The 26,406-nt window shown below is 47.0% G+C and overlaps 1 protein-coding gene across 1 annotated transcript in view; it reads left to right on the top strand.

Moving 5' to 3' along the window:
• Positions 1-26,406, top strand: part of LOC119433994 (gamma-aminobutyric acid type B receptor subunit 2) — a 350,459-nt gene that overhangs the window by 246,995 nt on the left and 77,058 nt on the right. Inside the window, exons 3-6 of the mRNA XM_049658564.1 lie at positions 5,871-6,038; positions 18,715-18,822; positions 21,287-21,352; positions 22,490-22,681. Of these exons, the coding sequence (XP_049514521.1) occupies positions 5,871-6,038; positions 18,715-18,822; positions 21,287-21,352; positions 22,490-22,681 (534 nt within the window). The remainder of the gene's footprint in view (positions 1-5,870; positions 6,039-18,714; positions 18,823-21,286; positions 21,353-22,489; positions 22,682-26,406) is intronic.

Here is a 26,406-nt window from a genome sequence, read left to right as displayed (position 1 = left end):
TTGCCCGCCTCGTTGAAGCCTCTCGGCTTTCTTGCGGAGCGATACTGCGGCGCCATCTGGCGTGCAGTCGGACAACGACGATTTCGGTCTCCGAGATTTCGGCACCCATCTGTGTCTTACATGATAGAGATGAGACATTTCAACACCCGAGAGGCTTCCGACAAGATGGCACGAGCCAATGCTAAACAACTCTTGCTATCGCGAGTAAAACATTTTGAACGATCCGACATCCCGGAGGCACATATGACACGCAACAGGCTTCAGACAAGGCGCTCCATGATCTAGCGAAAATCTCTGACTTGCTGTGGCAAGCGAAACAGTAGGCGAAGAGCTTCTTTACGACTAATAAAGATTACTTCCTCCTCCAAGACCAAGAAACGCAAGAAATGTTCGGGACGCCTCTTTAGCTTTTCCCGCTGTATTTCGAGAAGTGATCTTCCAAGATCTCGTAGGGAGTATTAACTGCGCTACGTGGCTGGTCAGCAGGACGTCAAAGATCGCGCGAGACGCCCGATGCTTCATTTACTGCCCGGCGATACATTAATCTCTCCGCCCTTATACCGGTAACCATAACTCGAAGTCGCGCAAAAAAAAAGAAAGCCATCCATGCCTCGTATATACTCCGTTCTCAAACAAGCAAGCTACGCCGTTCGCGTCGAGAGCTACGCGCCCAAGGCGCGATTCCGCTACGCGGGGCGCCCAGCAAGCACGCCCGATCCATTCATCTTGATAAGGTCCAGTCTCGGGAGAAGGCGGGAATTGGGAACAGAGGAGGCGATGCGGCGAGAAAAAAAGGGGGGCACCATGCGAGGAGGCCGAAGATGTACGCCGGCCATTTTCAGTTTCCGTGCCTTCGAGCCGCCCCGGCGGCGGTGCCGACGCCATCCGCCGCCATGTTGCCGACGCGTCTTCGACGCCGACTCCGTTGCAAACGACGGTCCTTGACTGATGCGATGTAGACGTGGGAGAAACGTTCCTCTCTCTCTCTCTTTTTCTTTATTTATCTCGCTGCGACCGCCACCACCGAGTCTCTCTCGCGTCGCTGAAAAGAGCGCGACCGGAACTCCTTCGATCAGACTGAATGCGCGCGACACGGATTATGGCTGATCGCCGCTGAGGAGCCATTAATCTTGGCCAAGCTGCGCGGCTCCGCTTCGCTCTCTCCGCAGACGACATCGATGAGAGCGATTTCGTCCTTCGCTCCCGCTCCAGTGGACGCCAGAGATTCGGACGAACGACGCCGCGTACTATCTTGTCTCGCGTTGGCTTCGCCCGCCTTCTGGCTCGGCTGCGCGTACAGCTTCCGACGGCTAGCGCCTCTCGCTCAAATCATCAGAGTGACGGCGGCGGCGGCGGCGGCGTGCGAGTGAATGGAGGGTTCATTGCCTCGCCGCCTGCTGCAAGCTTCACGGATGCGTCGAAAACTATATCAAGTATAGTAAGGGCTCCGTGATCGCCAGTCACTCTCGTAGTCGTTATCTAAATGCGAGTTTCGGGTGCTATACGCCGCCTGTTGCTGTGCCTCAGTCTCGCTGAATAAACAGTTGTCTCGTTCTGCTGGCGCGGCGATAATAAATGGCCGGCGAAGGACAAAGGCTTTGCTTCCAAGTGGAACGGAAGCATGTTGACGCCATATAGAGGAATAGTTTGTCGCGGTCATTTCTATGTTCTGCTTCCCGACACTGCCGAATCCGCAATCTAGCTACTGCGCCGCAACTTAGTAATGTTACACGATCTAACTACCCTCCATTCAATGAATCGGTGCAGTAGTACTGCGGAATGTTTAAACAAATTAGCTTGTCGTTTTCTTTCTTCTTTTTTTTTCGCCTGTCCATGGTAGTTGATGTGGATTTAGCACTGCTGGCGTCGTTTCAAACGCCCATTCATTCCGTGTTAGGACTCGTAACTCTTTCGAACGCCAGCGGTAAGAGCTTCGTTCTCGCCAAGCTAGCCTTCTCTTGACTTCCGATTCAACAAAATGTTTTCTTTACTACTTTTGATTATGCGCGCGAATGCTCGTGCCACGTCTGGCAATACCGTTTCACTATTTGCCATTCGCACTTGCCATTTTCACACTTGCCATTCCATGTTCTTGCGACAGAAGGGCACGTTTGGCAAAAGCATGCGCCCGCGGGTCATCTTATGGTCAACTCTGTTGACGCAACACTGTTGTATGCCTCGGTGGGCATGGGACACATGGTAACTTTTCGTCTACATCTTTCACCCGTTTAATCTTCACGTCGGGGCGCCGAACAAACAGTAATTTTCGCAAAACTTTATTATCTCACAGTACATTGAAGTGCATTTAGGAATTGTGTAGCCCTTTTGTATCAGTGGGCACACAAACCCGTCTGGACAAGGCCCAACAATTGGCAAAATAAAAGTTATAAATTTAGCAACTAAAGAGGCAATAAATATTCCGAAGCGGCGCCGAGGTGATATGACGTGATGAAAATTTAAATGACACTTTCAAACGCTGAAGGCACGTCAAATTCCCTCGTAAGAGTCGTTTTCAAACGTGATGGTTACATAGCGTGGCGGAGGGTGTTCACTTGCACAGTCAACACGAACCCAAGAAGGTTTCAGCGAGTATTCGAAATGAAGCAGACCAAAAGCAGATCAAAAATGAAGCAGACCAAATGAAGCAGATAAAAAAAATACCGACGAATAAATAAAGCCTTCCTTCCCTTCACGTCATTTTGCGGTAAACTTGAAATCTCCAACTTGGGTCTCGAGCGAAGCCGCCCGCTTGTCAGTTACGCTTGACAAGTTTTGACGGTTATGTAGCAATTCACGTCTTGGAGCGGACGTTGCTTAATCAGTAGTAGTTTACTGTGGCAACAGCTTCAACTATCTGGCGCCACCGAAAAAAAAACACTCTTCAAAATTTCCTTAATCTCCCGTCGCATGTTAATCAAAACTGATTACACTACCTGTAATGCACGATATTTTTTCTCCTGCGGTGTGTCTGGCTTTTGGTCTGAACGCCTCGAGCATGAATATTTCAGCCGTCGCTACGTCGCCGCACATGTTTTGCAAAAAAGGTCAGATGCTGCGTTGCCCAACTCTCATGTACGTAAATTATGGGGCTTGATTGAGCGCGCGCCTTCCTGCAATTGCGTATGCGCGTTGTTCACGTGTGCGGGTGTGTTGCGCCCACGCGCGCTCTTGCTCTTTATTCAAACGCCCATGCTAATCCAGGACCACCGGCAGCATCATCTATCTATCTCAGAAGTTTTAACGAGTCTCGTTTCGAAAACTTCTCGCCAGTTAAAGAGCCGGGCAGACTTTTGATTGGAACAAATGGCTGTCTCCTGGAGAATAATGTTACGCTCGCTATTTTTTAAATGCGAAGCATTTCTTGCCGGCAGCTCTGTCCGTCCCTCCTGCGGCGTCCCACACCCCCACAGCGCATGCGCGTCCCCTCCCCCTGTTGGTCCTTTCCTACGCTCCCCCTTTCTCTCCTTTAGGAATCCTCTACTGTATGGAGCGGCGCCTGCGTGCCACACCCCCACAGCGCATGCGCGTCCCCTCCCCCCTTTCTGTTCTCTAGGAATCCGGAGCGGCGCGCACGACAGGTGGTGCGACAGATGCATACTCCGCTGGGGGCGCCACGGTAGTGAAATCCATCTGCCGTGAAACCATCTCCCGCTCAAGCTAACCATCTCCCCGCTGCTTCGCATCCACACATGGTTCCCTTTAGCGGGAGATGGAGTAACTTTTTTCTCCCCTTTGCTACCGCGATACTCAGACTCACGTCTAATGCTTCGATTATTGAGTCGAAAACCTTAGATGGCTCATGGGTCGAAGAAATCCGTTGTCCGGCGTTATGGCATCAAAATTCATGGTGCCATCATGCCACGTGGTGCCAGCCATGCGTTGGTTACACCACAGTGCCACCAACAAAGGTCGTGGATTTGAGCGACTGTTAACTCTAACTTAATTTGGATAGAGTTAATTAAGGCACTCGAACCCACGACCATTGGTGGAAGAAAACAAGTTAGAGGAACTAACGACGCATTCGAATGAGAATGTCAAGCAATTTAATGAGTGTCTCGCGAGCGCGCAGGCTTTCGCCTTCATCCTCTTAGCGTATGCTAAAGCGATTGTCAACTTTTGTATAAAGCGGGAATAATTGGGATCCTAGCATTGTTCATTATTCCTGCCATTTTTTGAGGAAGCACGCAAAAGCAACGCAACAGGAGAGGCACCGCCGGAACTCGCGCCTGCCTCGACTCGTGACAGCTTTCAAGGGGGTGGGCAAACATTCGGCAGGCTCGCTTCCCCGCACATCACGATTGGCCCGCACAAGATGGCGGACGTAGCCCTGCAAGTGGAAATAAGGCAAGAGTACACGATCAGGTGCCGCTGTCGTTGCCACCATGCCTTCCTTAGGAAAATCCTCGCTGCCTGCAAGCCTATCCTTGGTTCAATGGTGCCGTGAGCGCGAAGTCGTCCGTCTCGCGTAGGGCAACCCCCGCATTGCGGAAAAGCCTACTTCCAGTATTTCGCACATACATTATCAGCGGGCCCCTGCGATGTATGTACTGACAGCGATACGGCACGTTCCATTTTTTTTCTGCGTGCAGAGAAGCGTCTGACACGCCGAGGTGGATTCGTCAGACAACCGCTCAACTAAGTTCAATTAAATGTTTTTTATTATTTTAACACAGAAATAACTTATACAGATTGTTTAAAGCAGATATTTGTAAGACCAGCTCAAGCGGGAAAAGAATATCATGTATGTTTGCAGTTTACTCGAAGCATTTACATCTATCACGTCAGTTTTCCGAAAGGGCATTTCTTTATATTCACACGCAGTCCGCTCAGTCGCTTCAGCAGATACTCTCGACATAACTGAGATTTACTTTTCTTACAAATATGCACACATGAGGCTTCAATCTTGAAATTTCTCAATTTACTTTTTTTTATTATCGCCAGGCATATCTTAACCGAAATGTTAAAAAATATATACTCCCAACAATCCTTCGATTTCGACTTTCGCTTGCTAAATGCGACAACTTTCATCCTGATTGGTCCAGCTGTCGCCATATCAGAGAATTTCAGCGTTTGACAACCATTTGATTATCAAGTACAACAGCAAGAGTGTCTTCCTAATTTAACATACCGAAGTCAAAGAGAGACACTCACAAATGGCGTACTGTAAGCAAAGCCAAGCGCGAAGCGTGAAACTTTATGAGCATTAAACAAAATATGGAGGTTCAACGTCGAAAGCAGCGCGCAGGCTATGAACGAGGGACGCTGTAGCTAAGAAATGAAGGGGGGGGGGGGGGGGGGTCGCTTGTAGTTAAATTTCGGCCACCTACTGGAATTCTTTCTTGTGCCGCGAAATGTTAGTCCATAGAAGTTTTTAACATATACATTCCTGCACTATCATAACGGCACCACGGCGACCTGGAATCGATTCAGGGACATCGTTCTCAGCAGTAGACGTCAAAGCCAGTGAGCCACCGTGGAAGTTGATAAACGTTCAAGAATATCTGCACACAACATGCCTGTAAGTTCTGTATTCGTGGGTTGGTTCTCCACTATGTTATCCAGCCGTTCTTCTTTAATCCCTCTGGATGTTACAACGCCATCGCAAGATTGTGTTCGTCGGCGATGCCAAAAACATGGTGCTCATGACGTGTTTTCGACTCCTGCGGCCCTTCCGGCGCATCCCGTGAGCAAAAACATAGCCTTCGAGATCAGTTTCTGTTACCCAGCGAAAGACGTCAATGGGACGCCGGATTTGGGCACAACCCCAACTGCTGTATGCACGCAACTAACGCCGTTCTTGATGGACGCCTGCTAAGAATCTCGGGAGGTTTACTAACTTCTTTTTTCTTTCTTTTTTTTCTCCTTCGCAGCTGACTTACGCCGATACGCACCCGATGTACACCCTGGAGAACTACCCGAACTTTTTCCGGGTGGTGCCGTCCGAGTCCGTGTTCAACCAGGCCCGGGTCGCCCTGCTCAAGCACTTCAACTGGACCCGGGTCGGGACGCTGTACCAAACCAATCCTCGATACGCACTGGTGAGATCTTTATGCGTTATTAACAGAGTCTTAAACCGCAATTAGCTTATCACTTCGGCCTCAAATGAATATAAAATTAAATTCCGGGGTTTTACGTGAAAACACAAACATCTGATACTGAGGCACGTCGTAGTTGGGGACTCCGGTTTAATTTTTTTTACAACTTGGGGGTACTTTAACGTGCACCTAAATCTAAGTACACGAATCCTTTTGCATTTGGACACCACGTAAATGCAGCCGCTGAGGCCGGGATCAAAGAGCCAATCACACCGAGAATGCTTCACTTTACGTAGATGTCAATTGTAGTTGGGTCTGCCTTAATCGACAATTAATGTTAATGTTCATCGACAATTATGAGCCAACAATCGATGGTGCTTATGTTCAGCAATTGGGCACCTAAGTTTCTCACTAGAACCATGAAAGTGAAAAAAAATGATGAAGAGTGTCGAACACATGCGACAGATATTCTTCAAACATTTCTTATTACAGTAGTACCTATGCAAACTTTGCTTTGACAAGGAATGAAGAAGAATTTAAATGCAACAGCACGCCATTAGCTTTTTCCCGAAGATGCGATCGAAAATATTTAGACTATTCAATAACCGCAGGGAAATTTTCGTGCGCTTAGCCTAACAAGCCAACCATGGCCGGTATTTTGCAGTGATGCCTTTCCAATGCTAATGCCTTTTCGCGCTTTTCGCGCTTGGTCAATGGTCAGAGCGACGGTCCGCTCACGTTATCAACGGCATCAGCCGGCCGTGAGCGATGGATGATAAGACTAGTATAGAATAAAGCATAACGCATCGCTACAAAATACCGGCCCATAAGTGGGAGCGAGTGCTATGCATGTTTAATTGTTTGTTCTCTTTCTTTCGTCCTTTCGCGTATCCAATCACCGTTCAATTTGTTGTTTTACTTGAAATCCCTTGTCACGACTTGCAATTTTTTATTCGTGTTCCACGGGATTCCAGGCCAAGAATTCTCACACGCGTTTTCCGACCACTGAAAATTGTAGGACCCGCTTCGTCGCATTGCAACAAATTTTGAGGCAAAGCACGCTTTACAGGCACGACCACGCTCGCACGAAAGTCTGTCGGCAGGCTTTTGAAAAGCAAGAGATTGATAACAAAATCATAAATGCCAATCTTTTTTTTTTTCTCTCGAAAAACAAGGAAAGATTTAAAAACTCGAACACAGTACACTCGCACGTAGCAAACATCTTCGTGGTTTACGATGAAAGAAGGATGGCTGTGACAGCCCCATAATGGAGTGGTGCATCGGGTTTCGAAAATTTCTACGCGGGTGAATCCGGTGTTCCGAAAAGCCCCCTCTCCCCCTTTCACCTTCGCCGCCCGTCCTTCCTAAGGAACAATGATAAATAAGGCTCGCGCGCGTTTCAGAAAATTGAAATTTGATAGCGGATGAGCGGAGCAATAACGTGACAAGCAAGCGTGTCAGAATGCTCTCGTGTGTTCGCTTGGGATGAGGAATGTGAAGGAGTTGCGTGTTCCCTCTGATCCGTTCGTTTCGTTCTCAATAACGCCAGATTATCTTTCTTTGTTTTAGCACCAGGTGCGTTGCCCACAATATACGATTAATCGTGCAACACGTACAGTAAGCGACAGCATAATTTCTACTAAGCGTGGCGGCACTCTTCATCATTCCTGAATTCAAATGGTATTTGGGGAAGCAGCAATCAATAATAATAATAATAATAATAATAATAATAATAATAATAATAATAATAATAATAATAATAATAATAATAATAATAATAATAATAATGTAACTTCAGAGGTCGCAAAGTCGAAAAAACAAACGTGCCGCGTACTGCCACGCCGTGCTTCCTTTTCGGCTACGGAGTTCCAGTACTACTCTATAGATGCAAAATGCAGCCGCTGTTTCGAAGAAGCGCATCAGCTGCTATCGCGAGCTGTTCTACGCTCATTTTTTCCCCCATTCTTTCTATCTTATCTTCCTCGCAGAACTGCTTCCTCCGATGCCTACTTTTCCGCTGCCACCTATCATTTCACATTGGGGGCGAAGCGAGCGTCACGTATAATAATGGCGCATCAAGTAATCATAGGGGCCGACGACGATATCTTTCTGCATTCTTCGAAAACATTTTACGTCTCAGCTGCTGCCAGCAGCTGTGTACCCGAGCAACCCGTACCTCGAACACTCGCGCAACGTTTCTCTTCCATTTTCCCTAGATGTCCTTCTTGGCCCACTATCGTAGTATTTCTTTCTCCGCGTTTACTCCGTTCGCTAACGCGAGTGCAGCAACGCGAAAGTTTATCTTCGGTAGTAAGACGCGTCGTTCCTCGCTCGCTTGTGGAACCGCTTCTCCCTTTTTCCTATGTTTGTAAGCTTGTTTGTTTCCCGAAAATCATCGCGAAGAAGAGAGAGCCTCGTTTGGCCGATTGCTGCCAAAGTATATGGAGGAAGCCTCTGCCGCGCAGAGTTGGCTGCCTCGTCGCTCGCTCGTGCCACCGCCAGTGACTCGAACCCCGAGTTCTTCAATTCTGCCGACGCAAGCGAAGATGTTGCGCCGTTCGACCTCCTCCCCCCCCCCCCCTCATCCCTCCCTCTCTCTTCCCGCCACCCCCCCTCAAAGTGCTGTTGCTTCTTCCTCCTACACCACCCTTTACCCCCTTCTTGAACGTACGTTCCGCCCCTCTTTGCCTTTTTCCGAGTCACTTCTTCGTCGGCGTTTGTTTCCCCACGGTCGGTTGAAGCCTCTCTTCGTGCTTCTATCGTGCCCACCGACCGTACCGCGTCGTCTTCGCATACGGTCTTTATGCTTCGAGGCGCTCCGCTTTAGATAACAGGTGCTTTCCGCTTCTCGTCTCTCTTTTTTTGTCAGGGGTCCGGATGCCGCACCGTTCCCTTTCCACCCCCTCCCTTCCCTTGCGTCCTGCTGTGTAAAGGTATTATTACTACCAAGTTTCCGTTTGCCCTTAAGGCATGCCTTCGCATTTCTTCCTCTATTTATTTCTGTCCATCTCTACTTTCTTTTCTTTTATCTTTCGTCTCGCTTTCTTTCTGCTGCTTATCCGTTCTTTTTTTTCTCGGTAATTCGGCATAATGGGCATGTTTCCGTCTCCCTTGCCGTTATCAGACTGGCTCTAAAAGGTCACCAACAAATCCTTCGTCTTCCTTTTCCTGCTCTTAGGAAGAAAAATAGAGAGAGAAAAAGCAGCACTAAAGCGCCGACGCATTACTATCCGGTTACTACGCAGACAAAGCAGCTTGTTACTATTAGTTCCTAAGTCCTATGAATGCTCTTTATCGTAATGTATACTGTATGAGTTTTCTTTATCTTTTTTTCTCTCTTTTTTTTCTACGTAAAAACAGCGGTTCTATCGAGAGGCTCACTCTTCTTGCTTCCATTTCTGAACAGAACTCTTGTTGCTGTTTGTCATTTAACGGGTGCCTTATGCATCGCTCCGCTTGGTGCGTATCGTAAACGTATTAGGATTGCTTAATCTTGTTTCGGCTATTATTCGTTCTTGAAATTTTAAACTCTCAAGAATTCGTGTTAGCGCGCAAATGCTAAAAAAAAGTTTTCCGCGTTCTTTTCTAATCGAAACGTGAAATCTAGAACCTATAATGCCATAGATTTGGTGTTGTTCTTGCTTTTGCTGTGCTGGCTAAAATGTCCTAAATGTCCTGAACCCAAAGCGTTCTCCCTTTCCGCCCCCCATCGCAATGCGACACCCAACCGGTAAACGAACCCCTGAACTCGTTGTGTGCAACAGAATCGTCCCAGCCAGAAGGACATCGCATGTGTGCTTGCTAAGTACTTTAACCTATAGCACTCATGTCTGCGTTATACTAGTGAAACGTGCTTACTTTTGAATTTGCACATTTGGGCCTAGCAATATATTTTTTTCCCTCGCAGCCCACCAGCATGCTTAACCATCCGGCCTTGGCCAGCAACATAAATTTATAATTCATTCTTCTCTCTATTCAATCTTTGGGCTGCTCGTTGATGTGCTACATATTTCAATGTGACCTTCGATATCTTATGTAGGCTTGTCATCCTCCCGATAGTAGCGTGAGAGCTACAAATGAAACCCTTACGGGTTTCTGAGAAACCCGCATGGCCGCGATAGACTAGCCCCCTGATTAAAAAAAGAGAGATCAAATTTGGGGATTTACAAGCCAAAACCACGATTTAATTATGAGGCATGCCGTAGGCGCTCCGGAAATTTTGTCCACATGGGCCACATGGGGATCTTTAACGTGAGCCCAATGCACGGCAACCGGGCGTTCTTTTTTTTTTTTTTTTTTTTTGCATTACGCCTCCATCGAAATGCGGCCGCCGCGGCCGTGATTCTATCCCGCGACCTCGTACTCAGCAGCACAACGCCCCAGCCTCTAATCCACCACGGCGGATGAGCCCACTGGTTAGCTCACACGAAAGGCGTTGGTCCCTCGTTCGAAACCAGGACCAGGGCAAATTTTTCCTCAACTGCGACACTTTCTGAAAAAGACGTATGGCTTTCCTTTGTAATTTCATGCCATTATAGTGTGGATGGCAATGTTTTTTTTTTTTTTTTCATGAAGCTTCTTCCTTTGACGTATGTAAGCTGATGAAGCACTTGAAATTTTTTGTTCTCATATATATATATATATATATATAATATATATATATACGTGCGTGTGCGTGTGTGCGTGTGCGTGTGCGTGTGCGTGTGTGTGTGTGTGTGTGAATTATTTTTCTGTGTGGCGTTTTACTCAACCACCGCTGTGGATCTGTGGCCATGAGTGCTGCTGTCCAATAGAGGGTCTGGTTTTATTCGGACCGCGGTGACTGCATTCTCAAGGAGGCTGAATGCTAAATCACTCGTGTAACGTTTTCCGGGTCCGCGTTAGGGAACCGCCTGAAGGTCAAAATTAATCCATAGACCCGAACTACGGCGTTTTCTCAGCCCATGCGTCTATTTGGAACATCACACCCAATCAATCAATCAACCATCCAGACAGTCGGTCAATCAATCAATCGATCAAACAAACAATCAACCATTCAAGTGAACATTCAATGATTATCGTGTATTCATTGTCATGCACTGTCTAAAAATTATATGAAATGATTTCGGCTCTCACGAAACGCTTCCCGATTTTACTCTTAGCGCAATCATACGTCTCTTCCCACGTTTAGTGTCACCACAACGAGCTGTCGTTTAGAAGTGAAGAAAGGAAAAGAGCAGCGTATTCAACAAAAAGGACGGAAATGCCAGCCCCTAACTGGAGCGCTGGCTCGCTATTTCCCCCAGAAATCGAAGATGACACGATTACGAGGAATGCTCCGACGCGCATACGCACGCGCGCACGAGCACATGAGAAAACACACGTACACAAAGCGAGGGAGGTTGGTTCGGAGGCGCCCGCGTTCACGTTCAGCTGCACGCGCCGGTTAAGAGTTATTTAGAGAGGCTGATTAAGCGAGACGTCACGAAGGAAAGACAGCCCTGGTCCGCTTTGCCGCCATTGCGCTCTCTTTCGCCGCACGGTCGCAGAACCGACCATTCGTTCCATACGCTAAACCTAACGAGAATGTTTGGGTACTGCCTCGGAAGTTTTTCATGCGCATTCGCGAAGGACTGAGTGTTAGCACGCGTATATATATATATATATATATATATATAAATATAAATATATATATATATATATATATATATATATATATATATATATATATATATATTTACTCCCTCTGTTGCGCATTAGTTTACCTCTAGCTGACGTAGTTTCACGGCACCGATGGTAAGACGAATGGAAGCAAAAATTAAGTTAAATTAAATTATGGGGTTTTACGTGCCAAACCCACGACCTGATTATGAGGCACGCCGTAGAGGAGAACTCCGGGAATTTGGACCATCTGGGGTTCTTTAACGTGCACCTAAATCAAAGTACACGGGTGTTTTCGCATTTCGCCCCCATCGAAATGTGGCCGCTGTGGCCGGGATTCCATCCCGCGACCTCGTGCTCAGCAGCCCAACACCATAGCCACTGAGCAACCCCGGCGGGTCCGAATGAAAGCAGCGATTATTGGTGGCGGCCAACGCCAAAGCTCCGTCCCTATTCGATAGAATGGCGGAGTGTGCAATGTTCGGAGTGTTTAGAACCATCTAAGGGCCACGATTTTTAAAGGGATGCGAAAAAAATAGAAACGCCGAATCAGTTTAGGCTTTATCAGTTTAAAATGACTTGGCATCTCTATTTCATTTGGCATTCTTTTTATTCCGTTTTCGTTAATTTTGTGGTAATAATGGCAGGTATTGGAAGAGAAAATGGCGGTGAAAGATAACTTTCGCGAATTTCGCGTTGAAACCTTATCGCCTGTGCTTCAGTATGCCGTCACCGATTTCAAAATATATTTTCCTATTTGGGCTGTAACGATCTTTAACGATCTTATTTCAAGGCGGCATCGCTACCAGTATTTAATTATAGCGCTTTTTTTCTGGCTTACCTACTTATTTCTCACGGTATACTTTTATTTCTTTTTTCATTTATGGGGCGGGGGGAGGGGGGGAGCATCTTATTAAAGGTAATTAACTAATTCCACACAAATCATTTTTTGTAGTTAGTTTAGTATGCCTTAAAGACTGACTACATGACATAGCAAGCAGTACCATCACGCTCAGTTACACCCGTGTACTTAGATTTAGGTGCGCGTTAAAGAACCCCAGGTGGTCCAAATTTCCGGAGTCCCCCACTACGGCGTGCCTCATAATCAGATCGTGGTTTTTGGCACGTAAAACCCAATAATTAAATTTTTTATCACGCTCAGTTTAATGCGAAAACCTTGGTCTCACGAAAGCGATCAGAACAGACAGCGGCCGCTTTTATTTTTTGTTGTACGCTTAAATATCGCAGATAATGGATAGCGAGCTCACAGAGACGTTTATGCTGCGATTACACGCAGAAAAAGAGAAAGGGCAAATGCGAGCATCCAGCAGTAATGTAGAAACGTGAGTGACGACGCATCTAGGAGCGATAAATCAAGCCTTACATTCTTGGATGACGGCAGTTTTCATTTCCAGAAGCACGAATGATACCCAGCTCGCGCAAAATGGGACCACCGGTCTGTCCTGATCATTTTCGTGGGACAAAGATTTCCTGGAGAGAGGGCAGAAGCAGGAGTGAAAGGGGGCGATGTTCGAAACAAGAACAGCGGAATCCTTTCCCTTGAAGTCGAAAAACACGGCGCCAGTCGGCGCCACTGTACTGCCTAGGTGAGCGCTTGATAACGCGCTCGTGCGTTTTAGCTCATACCCAACACCTCCTCTATTTTTTCAATGCCAGTACAATCGCTCGTTCCGCAATGGGAGCCGTTGGTTCGCCTTAGTTCAGTGAGTTGCCGCGATGTGACGCTACCCAGAGGGTACGACTAAAATCCCTATATAAGAAAAGTACCGCCATCCTTTGATCAACGCCGCTTCGCTCTCTCCTGTATCTCCGATTGGACGATGATAGCGCGCGCTTTGACTTCTTTATATTTTGTTATTGTTTTTTTCGCCTCAGAGCCATGTTGAAAGTCCTCTGCGCAGCCGCAGTTGCCGGCGGCGGAGGTGGCGCGCGCCCGGCCTGAAAGTTTCAACCTGGACTTTCTATAGGGCCGCCACCGTCGACTTGCTTTCACAAGCAAAAAAAATAAAGAAAAAAGCACACGTTTTAGGAGAGGAGATGACGGAGGAAAGAGTAGATGGCGGTACTTTTCTTATATAGGGACTTTAGGTACGACTAAAGTCCCTATGCATAGGTTGCAAGGACGTCAACGCGGACGCCATATTGGGGTACCAGCAGGTCGAGAAGGGGCGTAAGCAAGGAACATCACAGCATGACAGCAACAAAAAGCGCGTCTTGTGTCGAACGTCATAGCGATAACAATGATAAACTGGTGAAAAACAATCGCCGTGAAAAAGCAACAGTTTGCGTGTGATAATACTTTGCGCTGACGTCATCGTAGCCGCCATCTTTGGGTACCAGCGCGGTGAGATATGGCTGCGTGACGTCACATAAATACTATCTATATAGTAAAAGTACCGACATCTACTTTTTCCTCGGCCGTCTCCTCTCCTAAAGCGCTTGTTTTTTTGTTTTTTTTTTTTTGTGTGTGTGTGTGTGTGTGTGTGTGTGTGTGTGTGTGTGTGTGTGTGTGTGTGTGTGTGTGTGTGTGTGTGTGTGTGTGTGTGTGTGTGTGTGTGTGTGTGTGTGTGTGTGTGTGTGTGTGTGTGTGTGTGTGTGTGTGTGTGTGTGTGTGTGTGTGTGTGTGTGTGTGTGTGTGTGTGTGTGTGTGTGTGTGTGTGTGTGTGTTTTCTTTACTTTTTGCTTGCGCAAGCAAGTCGACGGTGGCGCACCTAGAAAGTCCGCGTTGAAGCTTTCAGACCGGGCGCGCGCCGCCGCCGCCGGCCACTGCGGCTGCGCTGTGTGACTTTCAACATGGCTCTGAAGCGGGAAAAAAATGTAAAGAAATGAAAGCACACGCTATCATCGTCCAATCGGAGATACAAGAAAGAGAGAAGCGGCGTTGATCAAAGGATGGCGGTATTTTTCTTATATAGGGACTTTAGGTACGACTGGTACGTGGGCTTCTTTTACGTAGCCGGGATCGAACTCTCGAGCTCAGCGGTGCAACGGTATAGCCAATAAGCTACCGCGGCGGATTACAATGCCTATTGAGAGTGATAGAAGCGGGAAGTAGGGCCGGAGTAAAGTAATGATTCAATTGCAGCGCTATTTCTTTTTCACACTACGCCAGTGGCCCGAACAGCACTCCGCCTACGTTATCACCTGGATCGGCCGGTGGGGAGCAGTGGATGATAAGAAATTATTAGCCGATGTTCAAAACATGGTGTCTATGACGTACTTCTGGTTCACAAATAGCTTGCGGTGCATGCAGTGAGCGAAAGCATATCCTTAGAGATCAGTTTCTGGCACACACATAGAGAGCCGTTGCTAGGCGGTGGATTTGGACATCATCGATCGATTCGAGCGAAAAAAATCCTTATTTACTACCGGCCCTGGTTCCACCGTAACGCTCGGCAGTATGATCAAAGATTCACCAAACGGATTCGTGTGGCGGGCCAGCATCCCAGAATATAGGCTTTGGTCCGGCTTCCATGAAATATAACAGGATGGAGCAATAATTATTTATTTTCTGGACGCGGGCACAGTTATAAAACACCTCAGGATAGGTGAACAACACTTTACGACACACTTAAAGCTCGCTCTTAGGATATAACTTCTTCCTACATTCTTGGCACGAGCACGACGCCAGTGCCCCGCGATCAATGAAACGAGATAACTGTCTCAGTAGGTGACCCAATGTATAACGAGAATGCCTAATGCGAGGCTGCGTCTTTGAAATCGCACTAAGACACAAAGATTCTCCTTTGCAAACTACTTTAGAATCCCAAGCGATGACGCGAAGGGAGTGTCCTAATCACGTTATAGGTCACAGTCGCGACCAGCTATAAGAATAAACGCACGTTTGAATCGCGGCGTACACAAGTTTAATTAAGTAACCTCTCAATTGGCTTCTGGAAAGATTCGCGCTCTAAACCTTGCCGGTGGGACTCAACACCTTGGCCTTCCTTCAACTATTGTGGGACGTGCCTTACGCTGCCCCGAAGTGAAAATTTCCCCTCCTTAATCTAGATAATAATCTTTCTTGAGAGCCCTTTGAAGAAACGGCCGGCCTTTGAATAAGATATGAGGGGAAAGGAAAAAAAAAGTGCTGAGGCAAAGATTTTTTTTAACCGCCAGACAGCTTGGCCCGTTTTATGCATTCATCAGCAGTCCTTTTGCACCTTCTGACTTGTCTAGACACATGATTTATTTCGTTCCATTTTCTCCACGAGGCAGAACTCGGTATAACATGCGGTGCCAAAGGGCAAAGGCTCTCCTTATCCCCGAGCGTGTGTACGCACATATGGCTGGGTCTTCTTCTCTTTGTCTTCGTTCACATTTTATCGCGCTTTTTTTAGGCGCTTCAGTCCCCAGAAATCCACTTTGAAGACAGCCAAAGCCGGCGGGATTTATATAAGGGAAACACACGGAGCAAAAGGTCGAATGCCTTGTTAGGCCTTCACCAAACAAACGCCCCGCGCACTGTGTTCACTGTTGGGGCTTCTTATTTGACCTTTCTTTTACTTTCATTAGATCAGTTTTTTTTTTCTTCTTCTTTCAAAAACAGCGTTTCGCAATCCGAGGATTAGTTTAGAGCGTGCGCGAGAGTTTGCGAACGCAACGCTGTAGCAGCTAGAAAGGTGTTCTGCGGGGTCGTTGTTGCCCCTGTGGACTAGTATTTATAGGGAGGATAGAAGAGCAGGAGCTCACTTCTGCGGCAATCTAAAGTCGTCGCGGTAAACAGGCAGTCACAATACCATTCAACAGCCGACTATAGCTGCTTCTCATTCATTCCTCCGTCCCCGCAACGAAGGGTTCGGCCGGTTACACAGGGACGACTGATGGAAAACGAAAACGCCGCTGAATAATAACTGAACTTTTAGTGAAGGGAAGCAGAAACTTAGACAGCGGCGCAAGAAAAAAAAAAAGTGCCATAGCATTAATGTCCAACTGAACGCCGCTGAGCGGTCCTTCGAGTCATGAACTCCTCGCGGGCAAGCGAGCGCGTTGGGACGCTTGGCGGTATTTTGAGTTGGCCTTACCTATAGACGCAGTTAGAACGCAGGTGAGAGTTTACGCGGACAAGGAAAGCGCGGATAACACAGGTTTCCGGGAGCGAGAGAGAGGGTGATTTGGCGTCACGGTGATGCCCTCTCCCGTCACGCAACACCTGGCGCGCTACTGCCGCGGCAGGTGTGGCCTTTAAGGTCCCTATATGAAACAAGCTAGGGACCTTAGTACCCTTTTGTCCGCTTTGCTCCGTGGGGGCGCGCTCGTGCCGTGGCGTCGCAGCCAATGGGAATTCACGTGCAGCTACAGACGAGGAACACCGACTTTTTTTGGCTTAATGAGCCATTTGACGCTTTCGCGTCAGAAATAAGTCTAGAAAAAAACGAAACACGATATTGCGCGTCTCAATTAGATTCTTATCCGAGGCTCGTGCTCGTGGAAGAAAGATGTTTCATTTGCTTTTCGGAAAATGCGATTGACGGCATTCTGAAGCAGGAGCTGAGTTTCTTGTATACAGCCACGGCGCCTAAAATTAATTTAGTAGCGTCAGATATTGGGCTAGTTTGTTCTGCGTGATTCAAAGTTTAACAGCGCGACTTTGCGTCGAGGCCATAAACCGAACTACACTTCCTACTGCAAAAGTTCACTCCAACAAGCACCGCATGGACTGTCTGCACATTGCATTTCACCAGCTATCGCTTCACTGGTTCTCTTACGGGTCAAATTGCAATTTTTGTTTCGTCCTTATATAACGAAGCTATGGCGAAGCGGTACGCTTCACACGTCCTTCAATTCTAAATTATTTATACGACGACTGCCCCGAGGTGTAATCGAGAGGCTCTAACTAGTGATCGCAAGAGCTTTGATCTCTTGCCGAGCTGTAGTGACCTTTCAGGGATGATTCACTGAATAAATCATGCCATCGTTATGCAATAGGCAGCTTAAGACTGTCTCGGCCACACTTGAAAGGCAAGAAAACAGTAAACCGCCCGTATGTCCGAATGCTTCGAAGTTTGTGAACTGATCTTGCTGAAATCGAATTTGTTGCTTATATCGTTACAAAACGCAGGAAGAAAAACCTGGTCATAGTTTTATGTAAGAAAGCTCGTATATCTATTGCCTCGGCGGAGTAGTCTTGATTAACTAAAGGAATTTGCTTAAGTCGATAACGAATATGCACTCGGACAGCTGTTTAAAAGGGGACTGATTCCTTAACCGAAGGCCTCTCTCGATTATCCATTTATAATTGTTTTATACATATCACAAGCTGTTTTCTATTCGCAATACGTGCTGAAGATCCACTTTCGTGTTTCTTTCTTTCTAAATCTATAAAAAAAAGATTTAAAAAAAACATTGTTTCCGTGCGCGAAGTACACTCCCGGGCATACACGTAGTTTCATTTCCAGGTGACTTATGGTGTACCAACTGTATGTATTGGTCATGCCTCTAAGAAGCGTGACAGTGTCACTTCGCAATTTTTTGGTTGGTACGAGTGTGGAAAATTTTGCTTTGGGCGCGTTTTCTTTTCTTTTCTTTTTTAACAGCCCGTTTCGATGCTATTGGCAATTGTGCACATATTTTGCTACTGCCTTGTCACTGCTTGTAAATCTCTGTTCTATTCAACTGTGCATAATTTTCTATTAACTATTCTATAAACCGTTTGAATATAGCTATTCAAACAGTGTATCACATGTGTAATTACACGAACCCTCCTCCGGATGTCCTCAGGAATTTTGCGTTCGCCTGCACAATCAAGACATCTAACGAACTTCTGACAATAAAGTGTGATTTATTTATTTATTTATTTATTTATTTATTTATTTATTTATTTATTTATCGATTGATTGATTGATCGATTGATCGGTTTAATTTTACGAACGTTTAGGCTACTAGGTATTACTAGAGGAATGCGCTGCATGTTCGGAATCGACGCAAATACAGCTCATACTCTGATTGCTCCTACTGTCGTGGCTCAAAACCCAACAATTTATTTGGGACACACGCGTCTCCTCCTCTTCGCTCGCAGCCGCACAGCCGCCTGCTGACAGTGCTGGACTCGGCGAACATCCAGATCGACGAGGTGCAGGGTATCGGCGAGGGGGACGACATCGAGCACGAACTTGAAAAGCTCAAGGTATGGGTTTGTTTTGTTTGCATTGTTCGATACCAAAAAATAATAATAATAATTGAATTGTTCGTGAACGCGTCACCTCCTTTATAAGTATGGCCAGTGGTACGCGAAGCGCACGCCTTTACAATCTCATTCCCTTTCCCCCCATTTTTACTGAAAAGGAAATTATTACTACTGCGTCACTGGTTGATAGTGGGCCGCTCTTCGCCTTCCAGAAAACCATCTTGAGGTAGCCCAACGACGCCGTACGGGGCACATTCGAAAGCACTTGAGAAGGCGGTGGCTCCTAGCGCACCATGAGCTGGTGCGACCGCTCCGTTACGCAGTTTGAATGATCGAGAAGCATCCGTTAATCGGAAACGCCCGGTACGAGACGGCGTTTAAAACAACTGAGGAATGGTGGAAGCTCGCTCATACATACGTCTGGGAAAGTAACAACAGCAGGACTGCATTGAGTAGCACAGAAGAGCTGTGAATTCTCTTCCAAATAATAAAATAACGACGTTCTGAGGCATCCTTTCATCGAGCGCGATCCGAATAGAAGTGAGACTCACCCTGTTGGTATTAAACGATCCTATAAGCTCTTCCTCCAGGCCACCGAGTGGAGCACAGCGCCACCTTTCGACTGAAAAACACGCTACGTTTCTTAAGAACGGAAGTGGAATGAAATGAAACGCAGGGGCAACTTCTGTCGAGACGTGGCGATGCAATCCACTTTCTTGAGTCGAGGTGAAAGTGTTGAGTGGAGGGTTTTTCTAAAATGGCGTCGGGGTTTTATGCCGATCGCGAACGAAAGCGGAAAGGGGCGCACTTAGTGGAAGAACTTGCTTGTAGCTGACTGGGCTACAACAACAACGCAATAGAGAGGGCGCGTGAGTTGAGGGATTACGTACCACGGTTCGCGCTGAGTGACGTTTCACAATAGGGAGCGCCACTGAGGTGGGGAGCGAGATCTTGAGCGCGCGGGATTTCAACACTTTAGGAGAAACTTTTGGGAGAAATGCTTCGAGAGAAGCTGCAGCACTTTGAGCATTGCAGAAAGCGCCGGGAAGAGCGAGCGTTGTTGTTTGCACTTGGCGCGAGCACGATCCCTGACACTCGGTACCGTACGCAAATACCTTTACATACACGTCTAACGCTGCACTTTACTGAGATGCAAAGGTCACGACAGCTAACTTTTAGAACACGTTGACTGGAAAACACAACAGGAATAACACAGACAGACACACAAGTAGACGGGACAAAGTGCGCAAGAAAGGGATGACAAAAAAATAATAAATAACACCTCCGTCCACTCCTGTATGCTTGCGTGTTTTTCTGTTATTCGTGATGTGCCTTCGAGTCATCACATTTTTAAAATTAACATTAGCCAATTAGCGCCATTTAGTGATCAGTTGTGATGACAATAGCGCGCAATAGAATCAAGAATTTTCTCTCCCATCCTGGTTGTGATGTTACCTGTCGCATATTGACACTGTGAATTCAGGTGAGCATGCGCAAGTACATGACAAGAAGACAAAACGAACTTAAAACATAACCAACATGCTTAGCAAAAGGCGTTCGTTCGCAGACGATGTGCAGTTTTATTCTGCGTTTTCTGCTGCAAACATCTGCGCTCGCCATCCGTGACCTCAGAGCCGGTTATTTTAATATTCTTTTATAAGAATGAAGCAACCCTTTTTCACTTATTCGCTGCCCATGTCCGTTAGAGCTTACACTTATAGTTCGAGGATGGTTTATAAGCTGCTTTTCTCGCTCACCTGACGCATTTACCACAAGCCTCTCGTCTCATATTTCATAAGTTGTTCAACATTTTATCGCGAATTCCACTCACTTCTTCTTTTCATATACGTTTTTTTTTTCTTACCCTAAAGGCACCTGTGGATGCTCTGTGAGAGGGCCTTTACTTTCACATCACGTAGGCAACGCTTGCAAGGCTTTTATTACGCCACGCAAACCTACGCAGTACGGCATATACTTTGATCGCTGACTGGGCACGAATAAATTGAAACTGTTGCGGCTCTCAACTGACAAGAGACACCTTAAGCACCGGTCGGCTTCGATAGCAAAATTCCAACACGTACGGTGATGCTGGACGTGCTGTATTAAAAAGTTAGTGAGTGTTGTTTACTTAAAAAATCACGATTTCCTGGCAATTTTATGTGCCCATTAGCGCGAATAACGTAATACTAGCAAAATAAATTAATATAATCATGCGCACTACAATTGCTTTAATTACACTAAGTTTGTGCTCGAGCACATCGTAGGCAGTGTATCACTTGGTTTTTATAAGGTAGAGGTGTAGTTATGACGTCAGACAGCACAGTAGCTGGACAGCTGTTACACTAATACGCAATGCCTCCCGAGCAATAGGTGCCACTGCAGAAGGGAGCGTTCACGTCATTTGCTGGCACAATATCTTTGGCTATACCTCTCCGCCCCCCCCCTCCCCCTTTCTTTTTTGTAGGAGAAAGACGTTCGCATCATCTTGGGCAACTTTGACGAGTTCTGGGCCCGAAAAGTCTTCTGTCAGGTGAGAGAATTAAGACCCGAATAAAGAGCGTAACGGTATTCTCATCAGAATAAGAGGAACTACAACGTTCTTCTAACACATTCAATTAACTTGTTTCCAATCAACTTACTGTGTATTAACTGATCAGTATAGCTTTCACCGACGTGGCTGTTAGGGGTCGCTTCCTTCAACTTCCTGTCCCACGTATCATCACGTTCATCCTCATGAACATTATCAGGCAAAAGCCGCTAGCAAGCTTGATTTTGCAAGCTTGAAACTAAAGCAAGCTTGAATCTAAAGAGTGGTGGCGACGCTGCCTTCAAGTTCCCGAACCAGGTCGCCGTGACGTCATTAACTTTGGCGACGGCATCTGCTCGCGCCTCTATAGTTAACGTTATATCGGTAAACGTGGACTGTGTTTGTATGCTAAAGGAGCCAAAGACGCAAATTTAGACAACTTTTTACTAAGCCACAACGACCCCAATACGACAAAATACGCTGAAATTCGTGGCGTCACACTGACGTACCAACGCCAAATTTGTGGCGCGAAATTAAAACAAAAGACAGAATGAAACTTTGTCCTTCATTTTCTCTTCTAATATTGAGTCTATTTTCAGAACGGCGCAACAAGGAAGACGAAAAGACGAAAGAACACACGAAACAAACGCCGACTCACAACTAAAGTTTATTCCATATCACAGAGCAGATTTATACACACACGTGGCCACACACAACGCCAAAAGAACAACCAAAATCCAGAACACGTTAACCATGGTACAGGATATATTTATCCTGTACCTGAATGGTTAACGTGTTCTGGATTTTGGTTGTTCTTTTGGCGTTGTGTGTGGCCACGTGTGTGTATAAATCTGCTCTGTGATATGGAATAAACTTTAGTTGTGAGTCGGCGTTTGTTTCGTGTGTTCTTTCGTCTTTTCGTCTTCCTTGTTGTGCTGTTCTGAAGCCCTGCATCCGTACCAACTCGCCCAATTGTCAGTGCTATTCAGTCTATTGCTACGAAATGAACTAAACAACTCTTCGTCAGTGGAACCCGACTCAGCGTTTCTCTTTATAGAGTCCCTCTAAGCGCACACACGGGACCACCTGCCGCTCGCTCGCGCGTAATCGCACTCGCGGCGCCCTTGTGCGATAACGCAGGCCTACAAGATGGGCATGTACGGCCGCAAGTACCAGTGGCTCATCGGAGCCATGTACGCCGAGCGCTGGTGGGAGACGCCGCAGCCGGACGTCTCGTGCGAGCCGGCGCAGATTGTCGAAGCCGTGGAAGGTTACATCGGCACCGACCTTCTGCCGCTCAGCACCAGCGAGAACATCACCGTCTCAGGCTTGGTAAGTGGCTTGGTATACGACTTGGTAAGGGACTTGCGAAACGACAATGTCAGTGACTTCTTCACTGACAAGGACACTCGCATTGTTGGACCAATAGTTGGACCAATAGCATAAGTCGCCAAACCATTGCAATGTAAGCTTCGTGTCCACCACGGAACATCCAAGCATGCAAAAACAGCAAGGCGAAGCTACCGATCTACACTTCGCAATGCGATTTGAAGTATTATTCCTAACAACGTTAAACCTATTGCGATATTATCTATAAGCTTCTATATCCCCTTCGATTTCGTCAGGAATCGACTTGCGCGCTTTTACGTTACTCACTCTCGCTTCTATATTTAGTTACGCTGTTTTCTTGCGCTATCTACGTTAGTAATCGAGGAAACAAACTCATTGTGGTTCCATGGTGAACCCTGGTCAATTCCCGGTCCTGTGTGCAGCCTATTGTCAAAAGCATGCGGGCTACGTAGCATAAGCACCACCACGCCAACTACAGGCTCTGTTTTAGGGTGTTCCTGTAGTATGCCCAAGTTCCAGCGCAAGGGGAAATGACGAGGACTCCCGTGCTCGCAAATCCAGAAGTCCCCAATGTCAGGAGCACCACAAAAACCACACCACAGAGCCGAACTAGATATAAAGGCCAACCACAAGGAACCAGTTTCCGATGGACATTTGGCGTCGGCGCCCGACAGCGTCAAGCGACGTCGGTGGGCTTTCATGCATTCCCAGCCACTTGGAGCGTCGACGCTGCGATCTGGCATGGCCGGACTTCGGCGTCGAGCGAGCGTAGCCTTCAGCGTCGCGCGGTTCTTCACAACGGCGGCTAACGCCGCCTGACGCCGTCTGGCGCCAACGCTGAAAATGTGCTGAAAACGTGTTCCTTGCGTTTGGGGCTTAAGGCGAAGGCGCAGAGTAGCCCCTGACAAAAGCTATACGCGCCACTTCACTCAGGCAAGAACAGCAACAACAATTACGTCACGCACACAGACCGTGAGGGACGTAATCAGGAAATATAATTATACAGGACAGCCATAAATGACAGCTCTGGTAGGCCTTAACTTGAACGAGAGTTCCTCAAGCTATAGCCTGTCTTGCTAGCAGCGAACCTTTTCCTTAATCAGCTTGAAATCGCCGACCAGTTTTGCACCTGCCGATTCACACGTGCATAGGAGCGAACCTGTGGCTCTGCGTGACGTCACGCCGCTTCCAAGGACCGTGAACCAGTAGCGTCGTCTTTACCCTCCTGTTTCTTGTCAGTCGTGCAGTCGACACGCTCCAAGAAGTCCTCGGCTTCATTGGGCGCTTTTAGAAACATTCACTCCCGTTCACCGTATCCTTCCTCGCTTCTATACACACGTAAGAACCCCCTTTTGTTGCCCTTTTGGGTGGCACGGTGATCGTGACTTGCATGCTGACTTGTTCTCGTTCCATCGAATCAGGGTGCAACGGCGCGAATGGAATACAAGGAGGCGGTGGAGGTGCAGAGAAAAACCTTTCTCATCCCTGAGGGACACTCCTCTCTTTATACGGTTCTCTTGCTCGCTTCAGCGTTTCTATAGTTTCGGCCCTCTCGTTTCCTTATCTCGAAAGGTCAGAGAACCAAGGTGCGACGCCGAATGCGTCAGCACCAGCGTCACAGACAACGCGTCGGGGTCGAGAGCCGAGAGAAAATTTTCTCTCCGGGAATCCGGGGATGCGCACAAAAGGGCCGCGTTCTTTAAAACAAACTTCCCTTAGGGGGCAAGCTTTTGTTGCTGTGCCTCCCGAGAGAAACACGGGACAAAAAAAAAGTGGGAGCGTTCATTCACGGCGCCATGCAACGTTCCGAAATCGTTCTAAATGAGACTATCTGTCTCCCGTGCCCCTCAGGCGTCGCCTTCCATCTCACGAATTTCTTTCGACATCTTCCTTTTCTAAGACAAATCCTATTCGCGATCTTGCTGCGCGCGCTTCTCCGTAAGAGTCGGCGCACTTTTTTTTTACTACTTATTTCTGTTTTTTTTTTTTCGCCGACAGCGAGGCAAGTCTTCAAATCGTTCGTTGTCTGTTCTCATAACGTCCGATACCTCACCGTTCTTTCTCGTATGCACTTGTTTTGAACAACGCGCGCCTTCCTTTAGATTGTTATTTGAATATCGACAGGCTCGTTTATTTTTTTTTCCCGCGGTAAGGTATTGTCTGATTCGTCAAAAATGAACGAGTCATTTCGAATTTCGACCATTTACTTACATCGGCTAGTGCCTTTCTCCTCCGAAAACCTGTATCGACGGCCACTTGAAAAACGGGATATACCAGTGGTATAACAGAAGAATAAGTGAACCGAATAACTTGCTTTGCGTGTAAACAATAGTCGAACGCCTACGTTTTAGTGCAAGGCAATGACGTTGTTCTGTCGATCAATAAAAGCACTATGATGATAGCGCACTAAAAACGGCGTATTACGAGCAGTCTGAATCGTCGTTTAACGCTCCGTCGTTTAACTTATTCAGGCCCGATCGGGTGCAATAATAGGCGTAACACACTGTTTCACTCAAGACCAGTACCTAACTCAAGAAAGAAAGGCGTATTGGCTGCATAAAGAAGCCCCGAAGTTCAACGGCGACGCTCTTCAATTACTCATTGCATCTATGCCGAATGCTATCCAGCTAATCACTACTCAAAATTTAACACCGACGAACCAAGTGGTCCCCTATTGTGCGGAAGCAGGAGCAAGGTGTGAAATGCGTCGTCTGGCCACGGCGATTAGGTATTGCAAGAACAGCTTAAAATTCATTTCCCGAGAGATTTATTTCTTGAAAAGAAGTCACTCCATTGCCATTTAGATGACATTCTGCCTCCGTCCGGACAACAGTATGGTCGACATCGTTTCGTCCTTGTAACATCACTGCGTACACGTCCCACACTGCGCATCCGCCGCTAATTGGAGTTTGAATTTCGACATAGTTTGTGAGCGATGTAGTGCGTAAACATAAAAATTGCATTACGTTTAAAGTTGTGAGACTTGTGGTGGATAAACATGCACACTCCATGAGATTACACGTCGGATGTGATTAAAGTAAAACGAAATTGTACGCATAGCTGGCAGTTGGAAAGCACTTAATTAACCGCTTTGCTAAACCATTCGCCTCACAGATTCCAACACGTGCATTGGATCCGCATATTTATTGCCCCTACTCCTGATTCGACCTCGACCTCGTGCACGTGACACGTAATACCGTTACCGGAATACAATGAGATGTGATTGTCGTTGAGTATTTGCTTCTTCGGCGCCCCATAAAGCTTCGTCTCAGCTGTCTCTCCTCGAAAAGCAACTTAGCCATCGGTACGTCTACATTTCTCGATTTCCAATTACGTTTCTTCATCCTCTCGAAGTTAAGGAAACATTTGCGATTGGAGCAGAGGGTCTCCCGCGTGAAGAAATGGGATCGTGGTACTGGAGGGGGTCTTTTATTATCTTACGCCACAAATTAGAAAACACATGAAGTTTTCTAAGCACCCCCCCCCCCCCCCAGTGGTCTCAAAATACTCGGCCCGCTGAGCCAAGCCGAGTCGCCTAATAATTACCGCCTCACGTTACCCTACGAAATTAGCACTCTGGCGGCAGCAGCAAAATTCGTCGCGAATACACGTACAACCGGAGAAGGTGAGTCTCGGCATTCGCGTATCGCGGCGCAAAGACCGGGTGAGAACATCTATCTTTTCTCTACGCTGTTACGTCGTAGATG

Source organism: Dermacentor silvarum, chromosome 11 (assembly GCF_013339745.2).
Source record: "Dermacentor silvarum isolate Dsil-2018 chromosome 11, BIME_Dsil_1.4, whole genome shotgun sequence".
Taxonomy (NCBI): domain Eukaryota; kingdom Metazoa; phylum Arthropoda; class Arachnida; order Ixodida; family Ixodidae; genus Dermacentor; species Dermacentor silvarum.
This window is presented reverse-complemented; position numbering and strand designations above follow the sequence as displayed.